Here is a 13042-nt window from a genome sequence, read left to right on the forward strand (position 1 = left end):
CGGGCGTCACTTTCCATCAGGTGACCCGCCTGCTCGTTTGCCTGTTAGGCGATTAAAGAAAAAAAAAACTTCAAATTTTATAGGGAATCTTCGAAGTAATCTTCTTCTATATCATGAACGTCTTTCATTGTCATGTCAAAAAAATGGTTCATGGGCGCGCTATAAAAAAATAATGAGTAGATGTTCAACGTTATGAGTTCTGGACGCATTTCCATCCGCCCATCTCTATCTTATGATAAGAAATAATGATGCCTAAACTCGAAAATAAAATTCGTTGTTGATTTATATATGTACAAAAGTCAAATAATTATTAAAACGGCGATGCATTCTTAATACCGTACAATATTAGGTCTGGTATGAATTTATATCAATAAGAAAAGATTAACCTGAGGATGGAGCACGCAATAGCATCGTTCTTTAGTTAGTATAATTTCATTTTACTGTGTACTTATATAACTTTTCAATATAAGCAAGTGTATTTAATAAGTACAAACAGCCGATGTCAAGTCAATTAATGATTGACGTAATAATCGTATAATACATACTATATTTGTCAACGATTATAAACTGCTCTAGATCGTGATATGGTGTCTCGCGTAGTCCAATCTTTGACATCGCAAATTGATGATGAAGATGTGCCATCCGTATCCGTCACCGTTTTTAAAATGAAACATGAGGTCAACGAGTATTTGAGGCGAAAGGAAATGTATCGAATTATTTCGAAACTTCCCGTTAAATATATAGGTATGTATATTTAGATACGCTACTACATATGACTTTCTAAATTTTCGCAGACACGGACATTCCGCGCATACTTTTCCATTTCCTTTTCCTTACCCTTAGGTCCTTCATTTCGTCGTCGATCCTTTTGTTATCTCTTTCCCTATAAAAGCGGGTAGCGCATTCGCATAGGCACTACCTCTGCGAATGTGCATGGGCAGTTGTGATGATCAGGAGAACCACCAGCCCAGTTGCCCGCTTGTGGCATAAAAAAAGATTACTTCCTGATCCCGTGGGATTTTCGTCATAAAAGTCTTATGTCTTTTCTCAAGTCTCAACTTATTTAAGTCATCCAAATGGGTTCAGTGGTTTAGGCGTGAAGAACACAAAAACAGAAGTTATTTTCGTATTTATAATATTCGTGGGGATTTGTACAATAAATTTATTAAGGGAAGTTCAAGCATGTACCTTGTAACTTAATCTATGTACTAATAATGCATGTTCATGAATTTTCCGCTAGTGAAATAGTGCAACGTTGTAAAGTGAATTAATGCGAGTGCTTCACTTAGTCAGAAACCTCATTTAAAAATTATTTTCGTGCAAACACTGAAGCGGTATTCTAAGCCTACATTTTTAATTTAACAAAGTTTCCGCATTACAGTTTAAGTTTCTACTAGTCTGCAGTGCAGACAAATAAAGGTGAGCGTCTGTTGCCAACAAAAGCAATCAGAATCAAAGCTATTCGTTGCATTCTATGCTGACATTACTCAACTTTCAATCATTCGAGTTAAAATATCAGTTGTTCCCATACTTTTTATATTTATAAAGAAACTACCGGTCCTCTCCAGCTTCTCCCGTGGTCAGAGATCAAATATCTATCTAACATTAAAGAATTTGTAAATCAGTCCATGCTTCTGAGATTAAGGCGAACAAATAAACTCTTTAGCTTTATATTATTAGTATATATAGTAAAGTAGAACAAATAAACTCTTTAGCTTTATATTATTAGTATATATAGTAGTATAGATATAGATATGAAAACTATCAGTGGCGGCTCAGTGGTGAGAACCTCGGACTTCAAAATCGACAAGTCGGGGTTCGAGACCGGGCGAGCATGTAGGAAATAAATTGATTTTTCATTTATCTGAACATGTGGATAACATAACCACTGCTTAAAACGGTGAAGGAAAACATCGTGAGGAAACCGGCATATCCAAGAATCAAAAGTTCTACGACATGTGATATCTGCCAACCCGCACTTGGCCAGCCCAGCAGTGGGAACATATTATATATTGGCCGATGATGATGGGCTATAGCGATCCTATTGCAAGGACTGAGAGACAACTGAGAAGATCTATACAGAGTGAGAGAGAGAGGACAAAAATTATTTGTCACACAAATTAAACTTTAATGGGAGATGGAAATATACGTTTTATGGGCTTAAAGGCTAACGGTCGGCTATACCGCTATACCGCGATTAATTCACTCAAGCGTAGATGCGTGTGAAAAGCTAATGAAATATAATAATATACATAATAATATTAAGTGCCTGATATATTTAATGAACGAAATTAATATGGGTATATATTCATTTCTTTTTATTTTCTAAGAAAATTTTTCTTTATGCGCATAATTAGCTCTTCTAAAACTAAAACTAAAACTAAAACGAAGAATGAACTTTGGCGCTATAATCTTCGGCTTTCCACTACACATACTTGCGTATATACGTAGTATGTGAGTGAATGAATGAATGAATGAAAATTCTTTATTGCGTAAAAAATTCAAAAATAAGCAGTCGAACAAAAGAAACTTAAATTAAATTCGCAAAAGGCGGCCTTATCGCTAGGTAGCGATCTCTACCAGGCAACCCTAGTGTGTTATATGACCAAGTAATTGAAATGTGTGTTTTGTAGGTGAAAACTTTATAGCCATTGTAACGTCCGATGTAATGACGACAATGGCTGAAACAGCACGCGATCTCGGAATGTCGCACACGCTTGCCCAGTGGCTGTATATAGTATCAGATACAAATAAACGCAGAGGCAATTTGTCAAATTTGATCAACGATTTATTTGAAGGCGAAAATATCGCCTATATTTATAATAGAACGGACGTAAGCTCTGAATGTCAGGTGGGTAATTTAATTGCATATCCGTGAACGTTTGTTAAAAAAAGGGTTGTTTGCTATGATAAGTTACACAAAACACAGATAGAGTCATTTCAAATAGTGAACAGCTGGAACTATAATGAAGTTTGATAAGCAAATTAAGATAATTCTTGTCTACAAAAAAGTCACCAACGTCTCTGGAACATGAAAATAATCTCCGATCAAACTTAAATGAAAGAATCACGTCAATCGGTTGAAAACCCCATGGAGTTATCGATTAGCAAACTAATAAAAAGTTAAAAGTAGATCTTATTGATAATTTATAAGTATAAATAACAACTTACATTAAGGGTATATTACAGAATGGTATATTATGTTATTGCAAAGAGCTGATGAATGCTTTCATATCAGCGTTAGATGAAGCAGTACAAGAGGAGTTTGACGTAGCTGCTCAGGTATCTGACGAAGAATGGGAAGCCATCAGGCCGACTAAAAGACAAAGACGAGATTTGCTATTGCGGCATATGCAGGTATTTACTAAACTAATTTATCATTATTTTATCACAATAACTAGCTGGCTAGCGATGTTTTGCCAGAACACCCTTAGTTGGAGTATAAAAAATTTCGTTGTCGAGATTCTACCAAATTACCACAATCCCGCCAACTAGTCGGTACGACAGGGGAGTGTGGTTGGTAGGTTGCTGCTTGTCGATAGTATTAGTATGTCATATTAGCCACGGAATCTTTCCCCGAGCACTACAAAAAAGTAATATTATAAATAGTTCTCCACCTATTCTCAAACCTCCTGAATATACACAAAAAAAACATAAAATTGGATTGTATTACAAACACTGCAAAATCTTTATCAAGTTCTTTATAACTGTTACAGTATTGCACTATTTTTTTTTTCTTTTATCCTTCTACCTTCGAGGGGTTTTGGGAGAATATCGGCGGCAGGGTCTGATGACTCTGATATACATATTGAGCCAAGATTGGTTCTAGGATCACAGTGCACATTAGACTCTCCTTTTAAATTATTCTGTTATTCTGTTTCCTACGGATAAACTTTTTAATTTGTCTCTATATTTGCTTTAATTCCAAATCCATAATAGGTGAAAAATTATGACAAAAAGAGCGCATTACATAGTATAAGTACATTATCTATGAGTGATAATACAAAAAAAAGAATGGAAATGTGCTGGTCACTTCACCATTTTGTGATGTTAAATAGTGTTAAATAATGTAAAACGTAGGATTTATGAAAACAAAGGTAATAAATTACTTGTGTGGCCATAATGTTCGCCGCTGGGGAACGAATATCGAAATCATGTACCAACATTTCAACTTCAAACATTTTTGAAACATATTTTAATTAAAATTATTTTGAATGGTGACAATATTTTTTTTTTATTTTATAACTGAGAAAACATTTGCTTACATGGTGTTGTTAATGAAGAAATTTTTGGAATTATCATGTTTCTTTCTTTAGCAACATATAACAACGTTTAGTAAATGTGGAAACTGTAGTACTTGGCATGCTCTTGCTGCGGACACGTGGGGAGCAACATACAGGCGACAAACTGATAATATTATTAATAATAAAGAAGAGAACTATACTAATATCCTAATAGAACATGTCAATTTATTACAAGTAAGTAATTAAAAGTTATAAGAATCAAGGTTACAAATAGTAGGTACATAATATGGTATAGAGATTGTTTTATATATATTATTTTCGTAATCATGATGGATATTAAGTGAAATAAAATAATGTATTTAGCTATAAAATAACTAAAACACACGCTATATCTTAAAAATATAAATCTCGTGTCACAATGTTTGTCCTCAATGGACTCCTAAACCACTTAACCGATTATAATAAAATTCGCACACCATGTGCAGTTCGATCCAATTTGAGAGATAGGATAGTTTAAATAATTTTAATAACGATAAATGACAACCCGGGCGGAGCCGGGGCGTGCATCTAGCAGGATAGTAAGATAAACTAATAAAAATTTTGTATTAAATCTGTCTGTTTAAAATCGGTCTAAATAGAGTCTAAACGAGTTAGTTATGTATAAATTCACACGAACGAACGCGGCGGCGAACCAATATTGAAGCATGCTTAAAAAATATTTCTTATATTCAAATAAATTAGTAGTAACAAATAGCTAGTAAGTAAGTTACTAAAATTCTTTGAATTCCGCATCTTCCGCAACGGTCGATATTTTAAATTTTATTAATTAGATACTTGTTGACAGGTTGGATTCTGGCGACCCATAGATGGTATAAAATTTGATGATGTTTTATTCCCACACATTCAGCATGGCTTTCGGGGTAAAGAATTGCCTATTTTAACGTATCATGTAAGTTAAATGTTCATTAAAGTTGTTATTACGTTTAAAAGATAACAATGTAATTCTGTCAAACCAGTGTTAATAATATAAATTGTAAATATGTTAGTTAATATGTTTAAGTAGACCTTTGCTTGAATTCAATGTTAATCTTGATGAAACTCTAGAGCCATTTGTAATAATATGGTGCTGTTGATTCTAATAATTTGTTTAAGAATCCTCCATGGACGATACTGCAAGCGAATGCTTCTGGTGCTATAATCAGCTATGGAGGGTTGTTGTTTGATATCGTTGGTCAATTAGCTAAAAGTAAAAATTTCACGTAAGTATCTGTATCAGTACATTTATCTGATAGCGCTTGCGTTATCATACTAATATTATAAAGGTAAAAGTTTGTTTGTTTGGATGTTTGTCCGTCAACCACGCTGAAACTACTCAACGGATTTTGATTAAATTTGGTATACAGGCAGGGTATGAGCTGACTTGGGTGATGGGATACTTTTTATCCCAATTGAATGCTCCCTTTGGGATAAAACATTAATCTTGATATCCGAGCGGAGCCGGGACGAGCGTCTAGTATGAAATATTTAAGCATTACGGTGAAATTCCAGAAACAAAAAAATGATACTTATTACTTCTTCAAAAACTCTCGTAAAGTACTTGTCTTCAATATCGTTTATCGGATGGATGGGTTGGAAAATCAATTTAAATTGGAGCTGGCTTTTGTGCCGTAAGTTCTTAAGAACTTCTCGATGAATCAATCTTTTTAAAATGTTAATGTTATTTTAATATTCTGGATTTTCTATTCCTTGGATTTAAAAATTGGAGACACATTAACCTGCCAAAGTATGTTTCATATTATATAACCTTTTTAAATAACAGTAAGAAATCATGTTTTTATTTCAGGATACGTATCGTTCTTCCGGGTCATATAAAAGAGGATTCATCCAACGATACCTCTACTGACGTAAGTACTAGTAAATAGTACTTATAAACTTAGTACTATAAACTTCTAGCTGCTAACTCACTAGCTGTTCTTTGTTACTCTTTGCAAATTTTCACATAATTCGTCCAGGTGATAGATTCATAAACAAAAAAACATTAACGGTGTAAATATCTTGATTTAGTTACGTAAGAAATGACGTGGAATGACGTGAATATACACGGAAACAAATCGAATAAAACAAAAACAAATAAAAGGTCTTGAATTAAAATTACGTAAAAAGTGTTAGCTTTACATGAAATGAGGTGAAATATTATTTTCAGATGATGCACAGTACGAGTGCCAAGTTGACTCTATCAGCTGTATCAAAAGGAAAAGTAGCCATTGCAGCTGCCGCTTTTACCATTCTATCTGATCCACCACGAGGTTAAGTGATATGTTTGATATTATTGGTATAACATGACAGTATTAATGAAATAATGGAATATTTCATACCTTTTAATGTCCTTACCCTGCACCCTTCTATCACGTTTATTATCACGATTCATTTATTTGTTTGTTTTGATACCCATAAATGTAAATTATGTGAGTTCATATTGGGTAGAGTTGTAAACAGTATGTAAGCGGAATTCGCAATACGTACAAATATAGATCTCACCAGCATTAAGGGTTTAATGCCATGTTTATATTAAAAAAATATGCGAATTGTTAAATGAGAAAAAAGTTTAATCGTTGCTTGCAAAAATTCGTCGAAATAGGTTTTAATAGCTATAAATATTTTCTTAAAGTTATACTGATATTGATAGTTCAAAATCATCATAGAGCCAATAGGTACTTTATGATTACGTATATTTGTATGTAGCTTCGTAGGATCGATAGGAGTATTATTTTTGTGATTCAAAGTTGCCAGAATTCATTAATATTACCTTGATATAATTTTATGTATTGAAGAAAATAATTAATGATAACTGTTTTGATTTTTCACATATCTATCTAATTTAACTATGTAATATAATACATACATCTTGGATAGATGCAATTCCTTGAAAACACAATAGTAGATATTTCATTTTTAACAGGTTTAATTTAAAAATTAAAACAAACAACGCGTTTTATTAGCGACATTACAACGCTGTAAACATATTACCGCACCGCGAAAAATATTTCACATTTAAATTAAACGCAGGTAATGGAAGTTGGATAAATGACTGTAATGACTAACGTATAACGATATATTACATGAAACTCATACGAACTGAAATTGAGGTATATTTTATGTGTAACAAACTCGGATGCTTCATAAAGATGTTATAATGTTTATTGCCCCCGAAAGCATCCAATTATATCCATTATCTATTATGTTAGTATGTTGCTGGGGGTTCTTGAAATTATTATTTACGAAAAATATATTTTTATTCGAATTGAGAATTCAAGACAAAACATAAGTACCTTCTTTTGATTATGATATACAGATATCAACAATTTAATTTCCGGACTAAAAGTACTATTCTCTTTAATTCTATTGTAGTTATTTTCATATTTCAGGTATAAATTACACGATTCCCGTGAGCATACAGCCGTACGCATTCATAATTGCGCGACCTCGGGAGCTCAGCAGAGCTATATTGTTTCTTCTACCATTTACAACTGATGTAAGTCATCTGTTATCTATGTAATCACTTTGTAAATTAACGTGAGATAAAGAAAACTTTGTCTTCCAAGTCAAAGTTTAAATTTTCTTTGAGTTTCAACGGAAAACGGTGTATATATAATTCATAATTCATAAAAATAAAATTGTCGATGACTAGATAGATTTCTATGCCGTGTTTAATGTGATTTCAATTTGGTATTTATTTGTTTTATTGGAAATTGATATAATGTTTCCACTCTTTTACTAGCTATAATAAATATCTCAGGAACACATAATTATATTTGCGAGCAGTGAATAGAATATGTAGCTACGCATAACGCATAAATATGAATATGACCTTTAAACCACTTCGAGAGACTATAATACTTAACAATTAAAATTGTATTTAAATTAGATGGGAATATATACTTTAGAATACTTGGATTGTAATATTGTAAAATTAACTCGTTAGCTTTGATAATTAAATGGACTTGGCTTTGAAGTTGTGCCAAAACGCTTTAGTTTACATTTCGCACAGTTAATGGTCAAGTTAAAACCAATGCACTGTCTCCTTTGTTCTTTAGACCATAATGCTGAATCGGTTTATTATAAATGTCGTTTCGTTATATTATCTGTGACTGCGTAGAAAAACTATTTAACTTAAATAGCAGATTTTACCATAATTAGACAAATGTATTTTTTTAATTTGGAGATTAGATTACTATTTCTTTCCTATTATCTTCAAAGTAATATTTACCTGACTCCGCTTTCGTTTGTTCTTTAAATTCACGATAAAACATAGCATGCAATTATAAACGCTCAGAGTTGTAATTGCTTTCAGACATGGCTCTGCTTAGGGTTTGCTGTCATTTTAATGGGACCTACTTTGTTCATAATACATAGACTTAGTCCATATTATGATGCGATGGAAATAACTCGCGAAGGAGGCCTAGCAACTATACACAATTGTCTTTGGTATGTTTATGGAGCTTTATTACAACAAGGTTAGTTTTACGGCATGTAAATGTAAGTTTGTTGCAGGTTAGTAGAATTGTGCAACGAATAAAAAGTATGTAGAGATAAGTTTTCTTCAGTATCCTTTAATAGCGTTGAATAAAATTTTCGGTTAGTTTAAACATATACGTTTATTAATTTATTTTTTTGAGTTGTAAGCACCCTCCTCTTTGCGGAAAAAGAACATGTATTACATTAGTACCTAATATATATTTATGAATATGCATTATTGCATTCTTACTGTCCGAGTTTTGAATGTTTCAGGAGGAATGTACCTTCCAAGGGCTGATAGTGGTAGGCTAGTCGTTGGTACATGGTGGATTGTTGTGCTGGTGGTGGTGACTACCTACTCAGGCAATCTCGTTGCTTTTTTAACTTTTCCTAAATTGGAAATTCCAGTCACGACGATAAACGAACTTTTACAAAGTAATTTGTATACGTGGTCGATTAATAAGGGATCTTATTTGGAAATGCAATTGAAAGTAAGATAAAATATTGTTTTTACACATTTTCATTACATCATTTTATAATCTTCTATTCTAAAATTACACAATTGCTACCTTCCTAGTTTTAAACACTATCAGTTATACCCGATATTATTATACTAGGATTCGTCCCGATTTGGTACATATAGAGCCACTCAAGGGTCACAGTGTATTTTTTTTTAAATCGAGTCTGCGTTTAAACAAACAAACAAAGCTAAAAAGTAGCTTCAGGTGTTGCTTAGTATGCTTAGATTATTTTACTCTGTGTTCTAACTGTTTATTAAATGTTACTTGACCATGGTTTAAAGATTATCCATACTAAGATTAAATATTAATGTAAGTCGGCTAATAATACAAAAAATACTCAAGATTTTAAACTTAACATTGAAGTTTTTTTCATATTCTAGAACTCCGATGAGCCCAAGTACGTGTCTCTTTTGAAGGGTGCTGAGCTGTCTACTCCCAGCGGGACTGATGCGAACTTTATGACTGGTAACGTTGTATCTTCGGATATGATATGATTTATTTTCAGTTCCCGTAGAATTTTGTGATATGGGATTGCTTCAGAAATCATAAAACTCATTTATTATTAGGAGTGTTGTTTTCTATAGCTATATAGAGGTTAGCTAGAAAGACGAACCTTAAAATTGCTGATTGATTTGCTAATGTCTCTTATAAACGTATTTCTTTGTTAACTATATGACTATAACACTTCTACAGTTTTCCAAAAGCTATAATGGGGTATATTAAAGCTATATTATTCTATAGTGCCGACAGTGAGTATCAAGAAAAACATTTTCAACGTAGATAGAAACATTCGGAATTATTCGGAACGAAATCGTTTCTCTTAAACGAGATAGACGAAATGTTATTAGCATATTCATTACGACAACGTATCGTACCGTCATACATGAATTCTTCAACTATCTTACAAATTCTTTTTTATCATTATAAACTGTACAGGTATTTGGCCGCTTCACAGTCATCAGCTCACAGAGATAGTCTATAAATTTTAGCCGTTAATGAAGTAATTTAGATTCTAAATCTAAACGGAAAATCGACATCGTTCCCAATAAAAACAAATCTCCATTTTCATATAGAATTTTAAACTTATGTGGAGTGGGTTAAAAAATAAAAGGATGAATCTTTTCCAATTCCCGTATAACTTTGACCGAACAAAGCGTTTCTTTGTATTTAAATTTAAATTTTCTCTGATTGCTCTTTATTGTTAGTAATCGTTCTCTTGAGAGTGACTCATTAGCTATAATAAAACTGAGTCTACGTTTCAACAATTTATTTAATATTGTATTATCATATAAATAAATACCCGTTGTATTATATATTTTTTTTAATTTCTGTAAATGACGACCACCCAGCATTTCATGGAGCAGAAAATACGTTCATAGAACGAATCTTGATAAAAAGGTGCCTAATAAAGGTCTATTCTACCTTTCGTTTTAGGTTCTTCGCTAAACCGTGTACGTAGGGAACGTCACGTTATGATAGATTGGAGGCTGAGATTAAATTATTTGATGAGAGCCGATACATTAGCTACCGACTCTTGTGATTTTGTGCTCAGTAAGTTTGATAATAATATTTCATGTCATTGGTTTTACCACGCAATTTTGTGTAATGTCGGTCTATCATTCAAAGAGTAGCAGAAATAAAAATAGGTGTAGATAGACTTACGTAGCTATTATAAATTTTAGGTGCCGAGGAGTTTGTAGAAGAACGAGTAGCAATGATAGTTCCAGCAGACAGTCCATACTTGCCAGTAATAAATAAAGAGTGTGTATATTTTAATTTCTAAAAACAAATATTGTAGATATATATAAAGTAAAGTATTCATGTTGGTATCAGTTCGTGTAATGTAAAATTTGTTAATCGGAAGCGGCATGAAATTGTCTACTTCCGAATACAATACTCAAGGCCTTGCTTGCAGAATTAATCGTATGCAAAAAGCGGGGCTCATCAATAAATGGTTGAGTGCTTACCTGCCTAAACGCGACCGGTGTTGGCAGACCTCTGGCGCGACTCGGGAAGTCAATAACCACACTGTCAACCTTAGTGATATGCAGGGATCGTTCTTTGTACTATTTCTTGGTAAATGAACATTTTAAAAATATCTATTCTGAGTTATTTTAGCGTTTTTTTATGCACGTAGATTTTTTTTCTCAATTGGAACAGCTGAAATGGCGCGACCCGACAACCAAAGAGGGATAATTTTTGGTATATTTATTGTTTAATTATAACGTAAATAATATGAAAAATATGTGAAATTATCACTGCTGCTCATGCACAGCTCATGGACAATTAGTTCATTTCATCTCCCCAATTACATCAAATATCGCATCCGTTTATGGAATTTGGTACCAAAACATTATAACCTAACTATATTTAAAAATATTGACGCATACTTTGAAAAGAATTGGATTTTTTTTCCTTGTACATATTCAACTTTTATAAACACATTATGCTAAATGGATGTCCTGTGGAATCAAATTAAAAATCAATGGAATTGTTTTTGTCGCCAAGTCGCAGACATTGCGGTCACTCTACCACGTCGAAAACTCGTGTTTTTCACGTTGTATAATATGTTTGCCTAGTGCTCGGGTCACTTTTATAAATTAAATATCTCGACGAATTTCTTTTGAATATATACTAGGTTACCTACAACATATTTAAGGTTTTACTAATATTCGTTGAAAAAAATCGCTTTCACAAGTTTACTAATTTTGCATTTTTTTATAAGTTTATTTTTTTATATTACGACTGGTACCTACCTACGTTTTGTAAGTTAACTAATTCTAATTTAAAACTGCCATAAAATATTGTTGTTAGATTTTCATCATGAAATGTTCATGAAATGTTATTTTGTGTACATTTCATGTATACTTATATAACATGTTGTTTAATACATTTTTAATGTTTAGGTGTTTTCTCTGCTACAACTGTTCTCCTTTCCGAATGGTTCTACAATAGACGAAAGAAGAAAAACGAGCGAGTGGTCATCAAGCCTTATGTAGAATGAATTTATTATGAACAAAATTGAATCATGTTATAATATAGACCTTTTAACATAACATGTACATATATGTATTATGATTTGTTTACGAAATATACCTACTCATAGTATGGTAACGTTTAATTTTGTACCTATTTTCGTTGGTTGGTTGCGCAATAAAAGATATAGAATCGAATTCTGTTATTTTATTAAGAAATATCAAGGTATCAAATAGTTGCTAAAACTATTTTCAAGTATCGTATTCAGATTGTAAGTACAATCTTAGGTCTAAAATTGTCTACCGGGCGGTAAACCCCCGCTATTGAAGATGAATGATAGCCACCGTTGGGTTTTAGTGAGCAGGGCTTCATGCGAGTTCCATTTACCCCCCATGCTCAGTTGACCTGCGGAGGGAGGATGCGGAAACGCATTCATTTCCCAAGGTTAAAACAAAATCGACTAAAACTGTCTATCAACTTTTTTCATGTAATGTCTTAAGTCCCCCCTAAAGTTGATAATAATTCATAATGCAGGAAGCGTTATAAGCATAGATAATAAGTTAAGTATTTGTATTTTCATTTTGGACGGAACAATGTTGCCGTGTGAAATATCACGTCCGCACATCTGGGGTTCTGCGTTTAAACTTTATGACGAATATTTAAATGACTACATATATTGTATTAAAGAGAATTTGGTCAAGAATTGGTTGTATCCCTTACCTAGGTTTAATGAAATGAGTAGAATTTACTAAATCAATTGCAAATTTAAAAATCTGATGTCGTGTA

At 32.7% G+C, this 13042-nt stretch overlaps 1 protein-coding gene across 1 annotated transcript; it reads left to right on the top strand.

Annotated features, from left to right (window-relative positions):
• Nucleotides 1–584: 584 nt before the first annotated feature.
• Nucleotides 585–12443, top strand: LOC119833832 (ionotropic receptor 93a). Its single transcript, XM_038358028.1, has 16 exons — nucleotides 585–744; nucleotides 2634–2851; nucleotides 3190–3357; nucleotides 4317–4478; nucleotides 5089–5193; nucleotides 5397–5503; nucleotides 6088–6148; nucleotides 6448–6550; nucleotides 7670–7776; nucleotides 8596–8758; nucleotides 9033–9250; nucleotides 9661–9745; nucleotides 10715–10831; nucleotides 10963–11041; nucleotides 11196–11356; nucleotides 12187–12443. The coding sequence occupies exons 1-16, from the start codon at nucleotides 585–587 to the stop codon at nucleotides 12282–12284; spliced, it is 2112 nt and encodes a 703-aa protein (XP_038213956.1). The 3' UTR covers nucleotides 12285–12443.
• The last annotated feature ends 599 nt before the right edge of the window (nucleotides 12444–13042 follow it).

This window comes from Zerene cesonia, chromosome 18 (genome assembly GCF_012273895.1).
Source record: "Zerene cesonia ecotype Mississippi chromosome 18, Zerene_cesonia_1.1, whole genome shotgun sequence".
Taxonomy (NCBI): domain Eukaryota; kingdom Metazoa; phylum Arthropoda; class Insecta; order Lepidoptera; family Pieridae; genus Zerene; species Zerene cesonia.